The sequence below is a fragment of the Biomphalaria glabrata genome, chromosome 9, assembly GCF_947242115.1.
Source record: "Biomphalaria glabrata chromosome 9, xgBioGlab47.1, whole genome shotgun sequence".
NCBI classification, from domain to species: Eukaryota; Metazoa; Mollusca; class Gastropoda; family Planorbidae; genus Biomphalaria; species Biomphalaria glabrata.
Genome location: NC_074719.1, coordinates 25,084,004 through 25,100,603, shown reverse-complemented (window position 1 = coordinate 25,100,603; position 16,600 = coordinate 25,084,004). Strand labels below are relative to the sequence as shown.

The window sequence follows — 16,600 nt, the reverse complement described above, 5'->3', positions numbered from 1 at the left end:
CTGCGCTACACGTGGACGGCAATGTCTGGCTCCTCTACCACCTTAACCTACGCTACATGTGGACGGCAATGTCTGGCTCCTCTACCACCTTAACCTACGGTACACGTGGACGGCAATGTCTGGCTCTTCTACCACCTTAACCTACGCTACATGTGGACGGCAATGTCTGGCTCCTCTACCACCTTAACCTGCGCTACACGTGGACGGCAATGTCTGGCTCCTCTACCACCTTAAACTACGCTACATGTGGACGGCAATGTCTGGCTCCTCTACCACCTTAACCTGCGTTACACGTGGACGGCAATGTCTGGCTCTTCTTCCACCTTAACCTACGCTACATGTGGACGGCAATGTCTGGCTCTTCTACCACCTTAACCTACGCTACATGTGGACGGCAATGTCTGGCTCCTCTACCACCTTAACCTACGCTACATGTGGACGGCAATGTCTGGCTCCTCTACCACCTTAACCTACGGTACATGTGGACGGCAATGTCTGACTCTTCTACCACCTTAACCTGCGCTACACGTGGACGGCAATGTCTGGCTCCTCTACCACCTTAACCTACGCTACATGTGGACGGCAATGTCTGGCTCCTCTACCACCTTAACCTACGGTACACGTGGACGGCAATGTCTGGCTCTTCTACCACCTTAACCTACGCTACATGTGGACGGCAATGTCTGGCTCCTCTACCACCTTAACCTGCGCTACACGTGGACGGCAATGTCTGGCTCCTCTACCACCTTAACCTGCGCTACATGTGGACGGCAATGTCTGGCTCCTCTACCACCTTAACCTGCGTTACATGTGGACGGCAATGTCTGGCTCTTCTACCACCTTAACCTACGCTACATGTGGACGGCAATGTCTGGCTCTTCTACCACCTTAACCTACGCTACATGTGGACGGCAATGTCTGGCTCTTCTACCACCTTAACCTACGGTACATGTGGACGGCAATGTCTGGCTCTTCTACCACCTTAACCTACGGTACATGTGGACGGCAATGTCTGGCTCTTCTACCACCTTAACCTACGCTACATGTGGACGGCAATGTCTGGCTCTTCTACCACCTTAACCTACGCTACATGTGGACGGCAAAGTCTGGCTCTTCTACCACCTTAACCTACGCTACATGTGGACGGCAATGTCTGGCTCCTCTACCACCTTAAACTACGGTACATGTGGACGGCAATGTCTGGCTCCTCTACCACCTTAAACTACGCTACATGTGGACGGCAATGTCTGGCTCCTCTACCACCTTAACCTGCGCTACATGTGGACGGCAATGTCTGGCTCCTCTACCACCTTAAACTACGCTACATGTGGACGGCAATGTCTGGCTCCTCTACCACCTTAAACTACGCTACATGTGGACGGCAATGTCTGGCTCCTCTACCACCTTAAACTACGCTACATGTGGACGGCAATGTCTGGCTCCTCTACCACCTTAACCTACGCTACATGTGGACGGCAATGTCTGGCTCTTCTACCATCTTAACCTACGGTACACGTGGACGGCAATGTCTGCAGATAAAAAGGCTACACGGTCACATAAAAAGTGCCCAACGAGATCAATCTTAATCTACTGAAGGAGGGCAACAAATAATATTGCAGAAATGAATAAAGTATCGTAACATCTGTAGGATGATGAACGGAAATATTGGTGTAAGATTTATTTGCATACAAACCTTCTCTCTTGTATGAGCTTTTTTTTCTTTGGTGATTTAGACCTCAATTCATTTGATATGTGGGACTTATTTCTTCCTAATAAGGTGTATACGTTCTTTCTGATGTGATGTTGGGCTTTCTTCCCTATTCAGGGCCTACTTTCTGACGTAATGTTGGGCTTTCTTCCCTATTCAGGTCATACTTTCTGATGTGATGTTGGGCTTTCTTCCCTATTCAGGGCCTACTTTCTGACGTAATGTTAGGCTTTCTTCCCTATTCAGGGCCTACTTTCTGACGTGATGTTGGGCTTTCTTCCCTATTCAGGGCCTACTTTCTGACGTGATGTTGGGCTTTCTTCCCTATTCAGGTCATACTTTCTGATGTGATGTTGGGCTTTCTTCCCTATTCAGGGCCTACTTTCTGACGTGATGTTGGGCTTTCTTCCATATTCAGGTCATACTTTCTGACGTGATGTTGGGCTTTCTTCCATATTCAGGTCATACTTTCTGACGTGATGTTGGGCTTTCTTCCATATTCAGGTCATACTTTCTGACGTGATGTTGGGCTTTCTTCCATATTCAGGTCATACTTTCTGACGTGATGTTGGGCTTTCTTCCCTATTCAGGTCATACTTTCTGACGTGATGTTGGGCTTTCTTCCCTATTCAGGTCATACTTTCTGACGTGATGTTGGGCTTTCTTCCCTATTCAGGGCCTACTTTCTGACGTGATGTTGGGCTTTCTTCCATATTCAGGTCATACTTTCTGACGTGATGTTGGGCTTTCTTCCCTATTCAGGTCATACTTTCTGACGTGATGTTGGGCTTTCTTCCCTATTCAGGGCCTACTTTCTGACGAGATGTTGGGCTTTCTTCCCTATTCAGGGCCTACTTTCTGACGTAATGTTGGGCTTTCTTCCCTATTCAGGGCCTACTTTCTGACGTAATGTTGGGCTTTTTTCCCTATTCAGGGCCTACTTTCTGACGTAATGTTGGGCTTTCTTCCCTATTCAGAACCTACTTTCTGACGTGATGTTGGGCTTTCTTCCCTATTTAGGGCCTACTTTCTTCCAGATTTGTGGCATTTGCTCACTACTCAAGGCTGTCATTCTTTCCCTTTTTAGTACAAGCAAATATTAAAAAATCCTTTAAAAAATATATATATAAGGGAAATAACTCCAAACTTACAGTTATATATCTCAGTAATGTACACGTTATTCCCCTTATTCGATATGAAACAAAATAATTAATTACCAATTATTAATTGGCGAATTGGTTAATTTTTAAATTGATTCATGTTTAGTTAGGCACAATAAATAATAGTTTTCACCTTGATCTGAGAATGGGAAGTGTGAGAGAAATAACGTGTTCAATAGACTTTAAAAAGACAACTCTACAATCTTTATTCTTAGAGAAATGAGGAGTTCTGTACAATGAAGGAGACACTATCCAGCGAAGAATCTCCTTCAGATGTGTTCAACCAAGAAAAGGTAGTAGCAAAATATCTAGAAGTTGAGCCAACAATTTGTCCGCAAGAATTCACACCAGTACCAGAGAACTATCCTTTGGGTTTTGCAAATCGAGCGTTCCCTGATACGATAGCAGATACAAAGAGAAGTCCTGGACTGCAGGTCACTCGTTCGTTGGAGGTGAAGCATTTTTGTCATATACATATATATATATATATATATATATATATATATATATATATATATATATATATATATATATATATATATATATATATATATATGTATGTGTGTGTGTGTGTGTATGTGTGTATATGTGTGTGTATGTGTGTGTGTGTATGTGTGTATATATCTTTCTTGGATGTTGGCGTTGTTGTTTAGATTTTTGGAATCGATTTTTCGATCAGTTTTACACATTCAATCGTTAGCAAATTTAGCATTCAAACTCATGATCGATGACAAAACTTGAATAAAAAAATACCATTAGTCGTAATTAATTAATTTAAGAATGTAGGATAATGTAAAGATGTAGGTTAATTTAAGAATGTAGGATAATGTAAAGATGTAGGTTAATTTAAGAATGTAGGATAATGTAAAGATGTAGGTTAATTTAAGAATGTAGGTTAATGTAAAGATGTAGGTTAATGTAAGAATGTAGGTTATTGTAAAGATGTAGGTTAATGTAAGAATGTAGGTTAATGTAAGAATGTAGGTTAATGTAAGAATGTAGGTTAATTTAAGAATGTAGGTTATTGTAAAGATGTAGGTTAATGCAAGAATGTAGGTTAATGTAAGAATGTAGGTTAATTTAAGAATGTAGGTTAATTTAAAGATAATGTGGAAATCTGTATGTATAGTAATTTATTATAAATAAAACTGTATAGTTATCTTTGTATTCATTATCATTTTCACAAATGATTTTCTTTCTACATACACCAATATCTCACAGAATGTCTTGCAACATAGACTCTACATTTAAAACTATATCTTTCAATAATATAGAAGTTATTTTCCCTTTAAGAGATCAAATAAATTAATTGATTATCAATATCTAGTTTACTAGATATAAAAATAATAATAATAATAATCATAATAATTATTATTATTACTTAATTTTTAAATTGATTCATGTTTTGGTTGATACAATAAATAATTGCTTGAAGTTTGAACTTGACTCTGAAATAAAGAAATAAGTCTAAGGGCACAAAACCCAACATATTTAGCCAGATCTCTGAAAAAAATAATTAACTACCAGTAATTAATTGACTAATAGGTTATTTATTTTTTAAATTAGTATTATTTTCCTTCGCCAATGAATAATTGTGCAAAAGTTTCAACCTGATCTGAAAATGGGTGTGGGAGATGCAACGTGTCCAAACTTTGTACTAGTCAGCCAAACAGAGGGAGTTGATAGAAGCTGTGTAAACACGCAAAATGTAAAGAAATACCTTTTAAATAGCTTACTCACGGGAAAGAGCAAAACATTTAGAGCGATATAGTTTAATAAGATATGATTAAGTCCCTTTTTATATCAAACATAATTAATTAATAACCATCAATTAATTACTCTAGTTAATTACTTTAATCTCTGTCTCTATCGATTAGATAAATGTATACAGACAGCAATCCAGATGTCTAAATATTAATAATGATAGATTCAAGAACAACAAAGAAGTGTAAAATGTAGCCCTAAGTCAGCTTGTGATCTCTAATGTAAGATGTAGCCCTAAGTCAGCTTGTGATCTCTAATGTAAGATGTAGCCCTAAGTCAGCTTGTGATCTCTAATGTAAGATGTAGCCCTAAGTCAGCTTGTGATCTCTAATGTAAGATGTAGCCCTAAGTCAGCTTGTGATCTCTAATGTAAGATGTAGCCCTAAGTCAGCTTGTGATATCTAATGTAAGATGTAGCCCTAAGTCAGCTTGTGATCTCTAATGTAAAATGTAGCCCTAAGTCAGCTTGTGATCTTTAATGTAAGATGTAGCCCTAAGTCAGCTTGTGATATCTAATGTAAGATGTAGCCCTAAGTCAGCTTGTGATCTCTAATGTAAGATGTAGCCCTAAGTCAGCTTGTGATCTCTAATGTAAGATGTAGCCCTAAGTCAGCTTGTGATCTCTAATGTAAGATGTAGCCCTAAGTCAGCTTGTGATCTCTAATGTAAGATATAGCCCTAAGTCAACTTGTGATCTCTAATGTAAGATGTAGACGTTTTGCTTGAAGATGTGCCTATGTGGAAGCTCTATATAGTTTATCAAAGAACTTGTAACGCTAAAGAGGAATCGAAACTTGATAGTTGTCTACACAAAGTTGTTTTTTTTTTTTACATTTCAGATGAACAACTTCAAAGCGATGGAGAGATTCATCTTTCTGGACTTAGCCTCTTGTCCATTATTTTTCAAGAACTTTCGGGGGCTGTTTATGGATAAAACCTTTGTATTCGGATTAACGAAACCCTGTTGTTCCATTAAGTTTACGAAGTATGCTATTAACAATTCTCCCTCGTTGATTGATGTGAGATTCATGGATTTTGCACATGAATCTATTGTAACAATAATCTATTATAATAATATTAAAATGTCGCACCGGTTAAAATAATTCATTAGCGCAGGTTGTTAGAAACTTCCATCACTACTAAGTTGCAATAAAATGACACCGTGTAGATATAAGTTTCTTGAGTTTCATTTTTTTAAACTCCAACTTTAAACAATAAATATATGCACAGTAAATAGGATTCAGATACAGGATACTATAATATTAGAAATGATGAAACAAACTAACCAACTTTGCATCTTAACTAGTGACATCTAACTCTCAATCTGTCAGAGTCAAGGAAAACCTTCAGTAATCTACTTTATAATCTCTAGCCCCAAACCTCTATAATCTTCCTCTGACGCCAAAGCTACTTTATAATCTCCAACCCCAAACCTCTATAATCTTCCTCTGACGCCAAAGCTACTTTATAATCTCTAACCCCAAACCTCTATAATCTTCCTCTGACGCCAAAGCTACTTTATAATCTCCAACCCCAAACCTCTATAATCTTCCTCTGACGCCAAAGCTACTTTATAATCTCCAACCCCAAACCTCTATAATCTTCCTCTGACGCCAAAGCTACTTTATAATCTCTAACCCCAAACCTCTATAATCTTCCTCTGACGCCAAAGCTACTTTATCCTATACTCTTAAGCGAGCAATTCTTGTATGTATGTATATATATATATATATACATATATATATATATATATATATATACATATATATATATATATATATATATACATATATATATATATATACATATCCTATACTCTTAAGCGAGCAATTCTTGTATGTATCCTATACTCTTAAGCGAGCAATTCTTGTATGTATGTATGTATGTATGTATATATATTTATATTTATATATATATATAAATTTTATTTCGAAAACGGCTCTAACGATTTTCTTTAAAAGTTCACGGTATGTGCATAATAGTGAGAAAAAAATTCTCAACTCATTGGCCAAATCAGGAAAACTCGAGGTCGACCGTTATATCGGTTTGAAAATGGCTCATTATCGAAAAATTTATTTTGGCTAGAACGTTTTATGAATGAAATTTTCTATATGACGTCAATGGGAAAAAAAAACTTGACACCGCTTACGTCACTAGGCTCACAGCAGTACACTAAGACATTTCTTCGCAAACAAGAAAAAGTTTTAATGATTCAATTGGCGTAATTAAACATTTGCGCACCATCTTAATTTACATTGATCCATTATGAAACTATGGAAGAAAAATAATGAAATATCTTTATGTATAATTAGTTATTGTGTTTTAAAGGCTTTATAAATTGTTTACACTTGAATTGCGTACACCCGTAGGTAGCTTTTACTTTGTTATTATTTTGCTGGTGAATTATTTCAATGTGTTTAAGCTTCGAAGTCTGCCGTCCAATACCAAAACGTAGGAAATGGTCATAACACAGCTTATCTATGCCTTACTTGCACAATCAGGGCCGGCCCTAACATTTGCGGGGCCCTATGTGAAAAAAATGAGGATTGCGCGTGGACCAGTAAGGGTATTGATAAGGATAATAAGTGAAAATAAAGATTTTGTATTAGAAAATAAATTCGTATTTGCATTACATTTTTATTAAATGAAAGCTGACGATGCCGTTTTTTTATATCACGCGTAGGACTGGCGTTTACCATATTGATTGACACCCCAAAATGACAATTTTGTCTTTTTAAGGACATTTTTATGTGTTTCAGGAGGAGATTTCCAGGAGCTCCTTGAAAACAAGGAGACCACGGGAACCCTATTATAAATTATAATGGTTTAATTTAATAATTTACACCTAGAATTAGCGCGGAGCTTTTGAACCTTCGGGGTCCACCACTGTGACAACATAGGCCTAGGGCTGGCCCTGATGATATCCAGCTCGCGGTCAACGAATTTTCATCACGCTGCTGCCCTTTTTTTTTATTTGTTAACCTATAAACCTCGGTAAAACAGAAGTCATGTTCCAAAAGTCACTCAATAAAACCTACTCAGCCCAAAGATCACTGCCATAGACATCCCTTAAAGTGGTAGATAACTTCACATTATCTGGGAAGCATTGTATCAATTGACGCATTGTTTTAAAGAGAGTTTGATATGTGATTATGGATAGTCGTGCTTTTGGACGCCTTCAAGCGAGAGTGTGGCGAAATAAATCGCTCGCCTGTCTACAAAAATCAGTTTCAACCAGTATTCTCTCAACCCATCTATGTGGATCTGAGACATGAGTACTTTATAGAAAGCAACTAAGACTTCTTGAACGACTTCACCAAAGACCACAATACAAACAGCGATATTCTTGCAAAATGGTATGAAATTCGAGTCCGAAGATAAGTGAGGAATGCAGTATTTCCCTTTGCTGTGCAGCCCCAACTGTGATCTACATATTTTGCCACATCCAGAGCAAGCATAACCATTGTCCGCAGGTGGCCGATTTAGATTTTCTTTTCGCCGTCTGCGTTTGTTCTCGGCTGCAGATTTTCTTTTTGTCTCAAATGTGTATCCCGCGGCCTTCGTGAGAGACCTCCAGCTGTCTCGTTCGGAGGCCGCATGCAACCAGGTGCTCTCTTCTATGTTAGCCAAGGAAAGTTGACGACTAAGCTGGTCTTTGAAGAATTTCCGTGGAGCGCTTCTGTCACGTCGACCAACTTTTAGCTCACAAAAAAAGACTGCCTTGGCATTCGTTCGTCTCCCATACGGGATACGTGCCCTACCCAGTGCAACTGTTGGACCATAAGAAGTCCTTCTATACTGTCCATACCGGCGTTGGCAAGGACATCGCTGTTTGTAGTGCGGTCCTGCCACCGTATGTCCATGATGGAGCGCAAGCATCTTTGGTGAAAGCACTCAAGAAGTCTTAGTTTTTTCTGTAAAGTGTCCATGTCTCAGAGCCATAATGAATATATTAATTGCAATATTAAATGTCAGAAAGTAACAATTTTAGAAGTTACACTGCAAAGACTTTCTTACAAGCCTATAATAGCCCAATAGTTCTACATGAAAGAAGCAATGTAAAACGTTAAGACGTGAGCTGTGGTTTTCTATAGGCCTACTGTTGGGGTGACTTTCTATTCTAATCGCCATGTACACTTACATTGAGAACTGAAAGAACTAAAAAGCAACTCTTCGGATTGATAGTCTTTACCCGATAGTTCATTTTCGTAATTACAACAATATTCCCAAAATAACTTCGGGTAAATATCCTTCCTTAACAAATTATTCATCCGAGCGAGGCTCGGTCACCTGATATTGTATATATATTTATATATATATATATATATATATATATATATAAATTTTATTTCGAAAACGGCTCTAACGATTTTCTTTAAAATTTCACGGTATGTGCATAATAGTGAGAAAAAAATTCTCAACTCATTGGCCACATTGGGAAAACTCGAGATCGACCGTTATATCGGTTTGAAAATGCCTCATTATCGAAAAATTAAGTTTGGCTAGAATGTTTTATGAATGAAAATTTTCCATGACGTAAACGGGAAAAACGCTGCTTACGTCACTAGGCTTAACGCAGTACACTAAAATATTTCTTTGCAAACAAGAACAAGTTTTAAAGAATCAATAGACCTAATTAAACATTTGCACACCATCTTACTGTAGATTGATTTATTATAGAACTATGAAAGAAAAGTAATGAAATTAAATGTGCCGATATATGATTAGTTATTGTGTTTTAAGTGCTTAATAAGTTGTTTACACTTTAATTGTGTAGAGCGGTGTAGATATCTTTTACTTTGTTGTTTATTTTGCTGCTGACCTTCAGCTGTCTCGTTCTGAGGTTGCATGCAACCATGTGCTCTCTTCTATGTCAGCTAAGTCAAGTTTGCGCCATAAGCTGGTGTTTTAAGCGTTTCGGTGTTACGTCGCCCACTTTTTAGCTCACCAAAAAAGACTGCCTTTGGCATGCGTTCGTCTGAGATTCGTCTCCCATACAGGATACTGCTCTGTCCAGCCTAACTTTCGGACTTAAAGAATTCCCTCTATACAAAGGCCGCGGATACACATTTGAGACCAAAAGAAAATTTGCTGCCGTGGACAGACGCAGACGCTAAAAGAAAATCTTAATCGAGCACCGCGGACAATGGTTATGCTTGCCTTGGATATGGCAAGATATGTAGGTCACAGCTGCAATCCTCATTAATTTTCGGACTCTAAGACAAGCCTTATTATTATTATTATTTTGCTGGTGAATTATTACCATGTGTTCATGCTTCGGTGTCTACTGTCCTGTACCAAAACAAAGGAAATGGTCATAACACAGCTTCTCTACGCCTTACTAGCTCACACTGAACATGATATCTAGCGAGCGGTCAACGAGTTTACTTACGCTGCAGCCTCTTTTGATTTAATTATAAACCTCGGTAAAAAGCTTGGAGTTAGGGCGTGTTGACGGAAAGCCCAGGAGAGATCTGAATGGAGGGATGTGTAAAAGCAGGTCATAGCACCACTGGGATGGATGGATGGCAAAAGCCGGTATGAACTTCTTATAGTCCGACAGTCAGGCTGTGCAGGGCACGTATCCCGTATGGGTAACGAGCATATTATTCGGCGTAACAGAGGTGCCCTACGGAAACGTTTCTTTAAAAAACTAATGCAATGATTTAAGACTAATAAGAAAAAATGAGCCATTTTACTTTGTCACTAAGTGCATGTTTTACCCTATAACGTAGAGAAGTTACACTGCAAAGACTTTCTTCCAAGCCAATAATAGTAAGCCTACAATAGTTTTACGCAAAAGATGGATTGCAAAACTTTAAGACGGACTTGAGCTATAGTTTTTCTAGACTGTAGGAGGACTTAAAAGACTTTAAATTTAATCGACATGTTCAATTAGGCCTACAATTAGAACTAACAGAACACTAAAACAACTCTTCAGATTAGTAGTCTTTATCCGATCGTTCATTTTCGTAATTACAAGAATATTCCCAAAATGACTTCGGGTATATATCCTTCCTTAACAAATTATTCATCCGAGCGAGGCTCGGTCACCTGATATTATATATATATAATATCAGGTGACCGAGCCTCGCTCGGGTGAATAATTTGTTAAGGAAGGATATATACCCGAAGTCATTTTGGGAATATTGTTGTAATTACGAAAATGAACGATCGGGTAAAGACTATCAATCCGAAGAGTTTTTTTTCGTTCTGTCAGTTCTCAATGTAAATGTACATGGCGTTTAGAATAGAAAGTCCCCCCAACAATACGCCTATAGAAAACCACAGCTCACGTCTTAACGTTTTACATTGCTTCTTTCGGGTAAAACTATTGGTCTGTTATAGGCTTGGAATAAAGTCTTTGCAGTGTAACTTCTAAAATGGTTACTTTCTGACATTTAATATTGCAATTAATATATTCATTATGGCTCTAAGACATGGACACTTTACAGAAAACAACTAAGAATTCTTGAGTGCTTTCACAAAAGATGCTTGCGCTCCATCATGGACATACGGTGGCAGGACCGCACTACAAACAGCGATGTCCTTGCCAACGCCGGTATGGACAGTATAGAGGGACTTATTATGGTCCGACAGTTGCACTGGGTATGGCACGTATCCCGTATTGGAGACGAACGTATGCCAAAGGCAGTCTTTTTTTGGTGAGCTAAAAAATGGTAAACGTAACAGAGGCGCCCCACGGAAACGCTTCAAATACCAACTTAGGCGTCAACTTTCCTTGGCTGACATAGAAGAAAGCACCTGGTTGTATGCGGCCTCCGAACGAGACAGCTGGAGGTCACTTACGAAGGCCGCGGTGATACACATTTGAGACCAAAAGAAAATCTGCTGCCGAGGACAAACGCAGACGGCGAAAAGAAAATCTAAATCGACCACCTGCGGACAATGGTTATGCTTGCCCTGGATGTGGCAAAATATGTAGGTCACAGCTGGGGCTGCGCAGCCACGGGAAATACTGCATTTCTCACTAATATTATGGCTTTAGTAAGAATCACCAAAGGATGCAAAATCTCTACGTTATAGTGTAAAACGTGCACCTAGTAACAAAGTAAAATCGCGCATTTCTTTTCTAAGAGACTTAAAAACATCACATTAGTATTGTAAAGAAGCGTTATTGTGAGACATCTCTGCTACTCCGACAACCTTTCAGCTTACTAAAAAAAAGATTGTCAAAATATGTTCGTCCCCCATGCGGAATAAGTGCCACGCAAAGCGTGACTGTCGGATTTTAAGATTTTAAGATGTCTATGTGCGGTGATCTTTGGGCTGAGTATGTTTTATTGGGTGACTTCTGGAACATGTTTTACTGAGGTTTACTTGTTAACCGTTGACCGCGAGCTGGATATCATCAGGGCCATCCTTAGGCCTATGCTGCCGCAGTGGGCCCTGAAGGTTCATAAGCCCCGCGCTAATTCTAGGTGTAAATTATTAAATTAAACCATTATAATTTATAATAGAGTTCCCGTGGTCTCCTTGTTTTCAAGGAGCTCCTGGAAATCTGAAACTCATAAGAAAAAGACAAAATTGTCATTTTGGGGTGTCAATCAATATGGTAAACGCCAGTCCTACGCGTGATATATAAAAACGGCATCGTCAGCTTTCATTTAATAAAAATGTAATGCAAATACGAATTTACTTTCTAATACAAAGTTTTATTTTCACTTATCCCTACCCTTACTGGTCCGCGCGCAATCCATTTCACATAGGGCCCCGCAAATATTAGGGCCGGCCCTGGTTGTGCAAGTAAGGCATAGATAAGCTGTGTTATGACAATTTCCTATGTTTTGGTATTGTACAGTAGACTTCGAAGCTTAAACACATTGCAATAATTCACCAGCAAAATAATAACAAAGTAAAAGCTACCTACAGGTGTACGGAATTAAAGTGTAAACAATTTATAAATCCTTTAAAACACAATAACTAATTATACATTAAGATATTTAATTTCATTATTTTTCTTCCATAGTTTCATAATGGATCAATGTACAATAAGATGGTGCGCAAATGTTTAATTACGCCAATTGAATCATTAAAACTTTTTCTTGTTTGCGAAGAAATGTCTTAGTGTACTGCTGTGAGCCTAGTGACGTAAGCGGTGTCACGTTTTTTTCCCATTGACGTCATATAGAAAATTTCATTCATAAAACATTCTAGCCAAAATTAATTTTTCGATAATGAGGCATTTTCAAACCAATATAACGGTCGACCTCGAGTTTTCCCGATGTGGCCAATGAGTTGAGAATTTTTTTCTCACTATTATGCACATACCGTGAACTTTTAAAGAAAATCGTTAGAGCCGTTTTCGAAATAAAATTTATATATATATATAAATATAAATATATATACATACATACATACATACATACAAGAATTGCTCGCTTAAGAGTATAGGATATCAGGTGACCGAGCCTCGCTCGGATGAATAATTTGTTAAGGAAGGATATATACCCGAAGTCATTTTGAGAATATTTTTGTACCAGGTGGCCGAACCTCGCTCTGTTAAATAATTTCGGAAGGTTATATACCCGAAGTCATTTTGGGAATATTCTTGTAATTACGAAAATGAACGATCGGATAAAGACTACTAATCTGAAGAGTTGTTTTAGTGTTCTGTTAGTTCTAATTGTAGGCCTAATTGTACATGTCGATTAAATTTAAAGTCTTTTAAGTCCTCCTACAGTCTAGACAAACTACAGCTCACGTCCGTCTTATAGTTTTACAATCTATCTTTTGCGTAAAACTATTGTAGGCTTACTATTATTGGCTTGGAAGAAAGTCTTTGCAATGTAACTTCTCTACGTTATAGGGTAAAACATGCACTTAGTGACAAAGTAAAATGGCGCATTTTTTCTTATTAGACTTAAATCATGGCATTAGTTTTCTAAAGAAACGTTTCCGTGGGGCACCTCTGTTACGCCAAACAATATGCTCGTTACCCATACGGGATACGTGCCCTGCCCAGCCTGACAGTCGGACTATAGAAAGTTCATACCGGCTTTTGCCATCCATCCATCCTTGTGGTACTATGGCCTGCTTTTACACATCCATCCATTCAGATCTCTCCTGGCCCTAACTCCAAGCTTTTTACCGAGGTTTATAGTTAAATCAAAAGAGGCTGCAGTGTACTCAAACTCGTTGACCGCTAGATGGATATCATGTTTAGTGTGAGCAAGTAAGGCGTAGAGAAGCTGTGTTATGACCAGTTCCTTTGTTTTGGTACAGGAGAGGTAGACACTGAAGCATGAACACATGGTAATAATTCACCAGCAAAATAATAATAATAATAAGGCTTGTCTTAGAGTCCGAAAATTAATGAGGATTGCAGCTGTGACCTACATATCTTGCCACATCCAGGGCAAGCATAACCATTGTCCGCGATGCTCGATTAAGATTTTCTTTTAGCGTCTGCGTCTGTCCTCGGCAGCAAATTTTCTTTTGGTCTCAAATGTGTATCCGCGGCCTTTGTATAGAGGGAATTCTTTAAGTCCGACAGTTACGCTGGACAGAGCAGTATCCTATATGGGAGACGAATCTTAGACGAACGCATGCCAAAGGCAGTGTTTTTTTTTTGGTGAGCTAAAAAGTGGTTGACGTAACACCGAAACCCTTAAAAGACCAGCTTATGGCGCAAACTTGACTTAGCTGACATAGAAGAGAGCACATGGTTGCATGCAACCTCAGAACGAGACAGCTGGAGGTCACCAGCAAAATAAACAACAAAGTAAAAGGTATCTACACCGCTCTACACAATTAAAGTGTAAACAACTTATTAAGCACAATAACTAATCATATATCGGCACATTTAATTTCATTACTTTTCTTTCATAGTTCTATAATAAATCAATCTACATTAAGATGGTGCGCAAATGTTTCATTAGGTCTATTGATTCTTTAGAACTCGTTATTGTTTGCAAAGAAATATTTTAGTGTACTGCGGTAAGCCTAGTGACGTAAGCAGCGTTTTTCCCGTTTACGTCATGGAAAATTTTCATTCATAAAACATTCTAGCCAAAACTAATTTTTCGATAATGAGGCATTTTCAAACCGATATAACGGTCGACCTCGAGTTTTCCCGATGTGGCCAATGAGTTGAGAATTTTTTTCTCACTATTATGCACATACCATGAACTTTTAAAGAAAATCGTTAGAGCCGTTTTCGAAATAAAATTTATATATATATATAAATATAAATATATATACATACATACATACAAGAATTGCTCGCTTAAGAGTATAGGATATATATACATATATATATATATATATATATATATATATATATATAAATTTTATTTCAAAAACGGCTCTAACGATTTTCTTTAAAATTTCAAGGTATGTGCCTATTAGTGAGAAAAAAAATCTCAACTCATTGGCCACATCGGGAAAACTCGAGGTCGACCGTTATATCGGTTTGAAAATGCCTCATTATCGAAAAATTAATTTTGGCTAGAATGTTTTATGAATGAAAATTTTCCATGACGTAAACGGGAAAAACGCTGCTTACGTCACTCGGCTTACCGCAGTATATTTCTTTGCAAACAATGACGAGTTTTAAAGAACCATTAGACCTAATTAAACATTTGCGCACCATCTTACTGTAGATTGATTTATTATAGAACTATGAAAGAAAAGTAATGAAATTAAATGTATGTAAATATCACGCACATTTTTTAGAATGGATTTTTTTTTGTAGCGACTTGCGCGCAGTAGCGTAACGTCGCAACATGATTAGGCGCTAAACCAATTCCTTAAACTTTTTTAAAAAATCAGATTTTATTTATTTTTTGTTTAGTGCCCCCATCCGAATAAAAGAAGATTATTTTTGTGCGTTTTGTCTGTTGGTCGGTCTATCCATCACGATTAGATTAACAGATAACACTAGAGGCTATTGTAATTCTGATTTAACCTTTAATTTTTCATTCAGAAATATTGCAATAGTTTTAAGTATCTATAATAGATTGTTCCAGATGTTTTGTGAAAAACAAATCAATGCCAACAGATATTTGTTTTCTCTTCTTACTTATATTAGATTTTATTTCCATGCTTAAAAGTTGCAAGAAACACATGATCTTTAATATATTGTTCCGGTTTTTTAATGTAAATAACATATAAATGCTAAATAAAAATATCTATACTGATTTATATTTCATTAACTATAAAGTTGTTCCGGATATTGTTTTATAAATAATAAATTATGTCAAATGATTGTTTGAAATCGCATAATTGACTAATATTACACTTATATTCTTTGACACTACGTCACTATAGTTTATTTATCAATATCAATTGTTCCGAATTTTACATTAAAAACAAATTTATGTCAAATAATTTTATTTTTTTCAAAAATATCGACAATAGGTTATTCAGGATTTTAAAATAAGAAAAGTAATTTACTAGAAACGATTATTGAAAATCAATTTTTAGACTTATTTTACAGTTAATTTTCTTGCCGAAACATAATAAAAGTTGTTTAATCAGTAAATAATGTTCCGGTTTTTGTTTCGAAAAAGAAATCGACCTACATTACCTTAATTTTCTTACAAATCGTCGCCAAAAATGATCCGAATTTTATATGAAAAATCTAATAACGCTAATAAATGTTTGAAATCCCTCTTCTAATAAATAAAACAAATAATTTTCTCATTTACGAAAATTGGTTGTTCCGGATTTTTTATGAAAAATAGTTTAACTCTATGTACACTACATTTAACTTTCTAGCTAAAACGTTAGAAAATCTAATTATCGTTAATATTATGCTCCGATTTTTAAGGAAAACAACTTCCTAACACCAAACTATGGTTTGAAAAATCTCCATAAGGCTATGGTACATTTAATTTTCATACCAGACCATCCCACAAATTTAATTAACGGCTTTTGATTAATCTGGAATTCTTATTTTCTCTCACTATAAATATATAAACATTCGGAACAATCTATAATAGAA

At 37.1% G+C, this 16,600-nt stretch overlaps 1 protein-coding gene across 4 annotated transcripts in view; it reads left to right on the top strand.

The window, feature by feature from the left end:
- The window catches only part of LOC106065588 (uncharacterized), a 37,509-nt gene that overhangs the window by 17,078 nt on the left and 3,831 nt on the right, over positions 1–16,600 (top strand). For all 4 annotated transcript variants that reach the window (XM_056042199.1, XM_056042200.1, XM_056042201.1 and 1 more), the window contains exons 5-6: positions 3,084–3,320; positions 5,472–5,617. In XM_056042199.1, the coding sequence (XP_055898174.1) occupies positions 3,084–3,320; positions 5,472–5,617 (383 nt within the window). The remainder of the gene's footprint in view (positions 1–3,083; positions 3,321–5,471; positions 5,618–16,600) is intronic.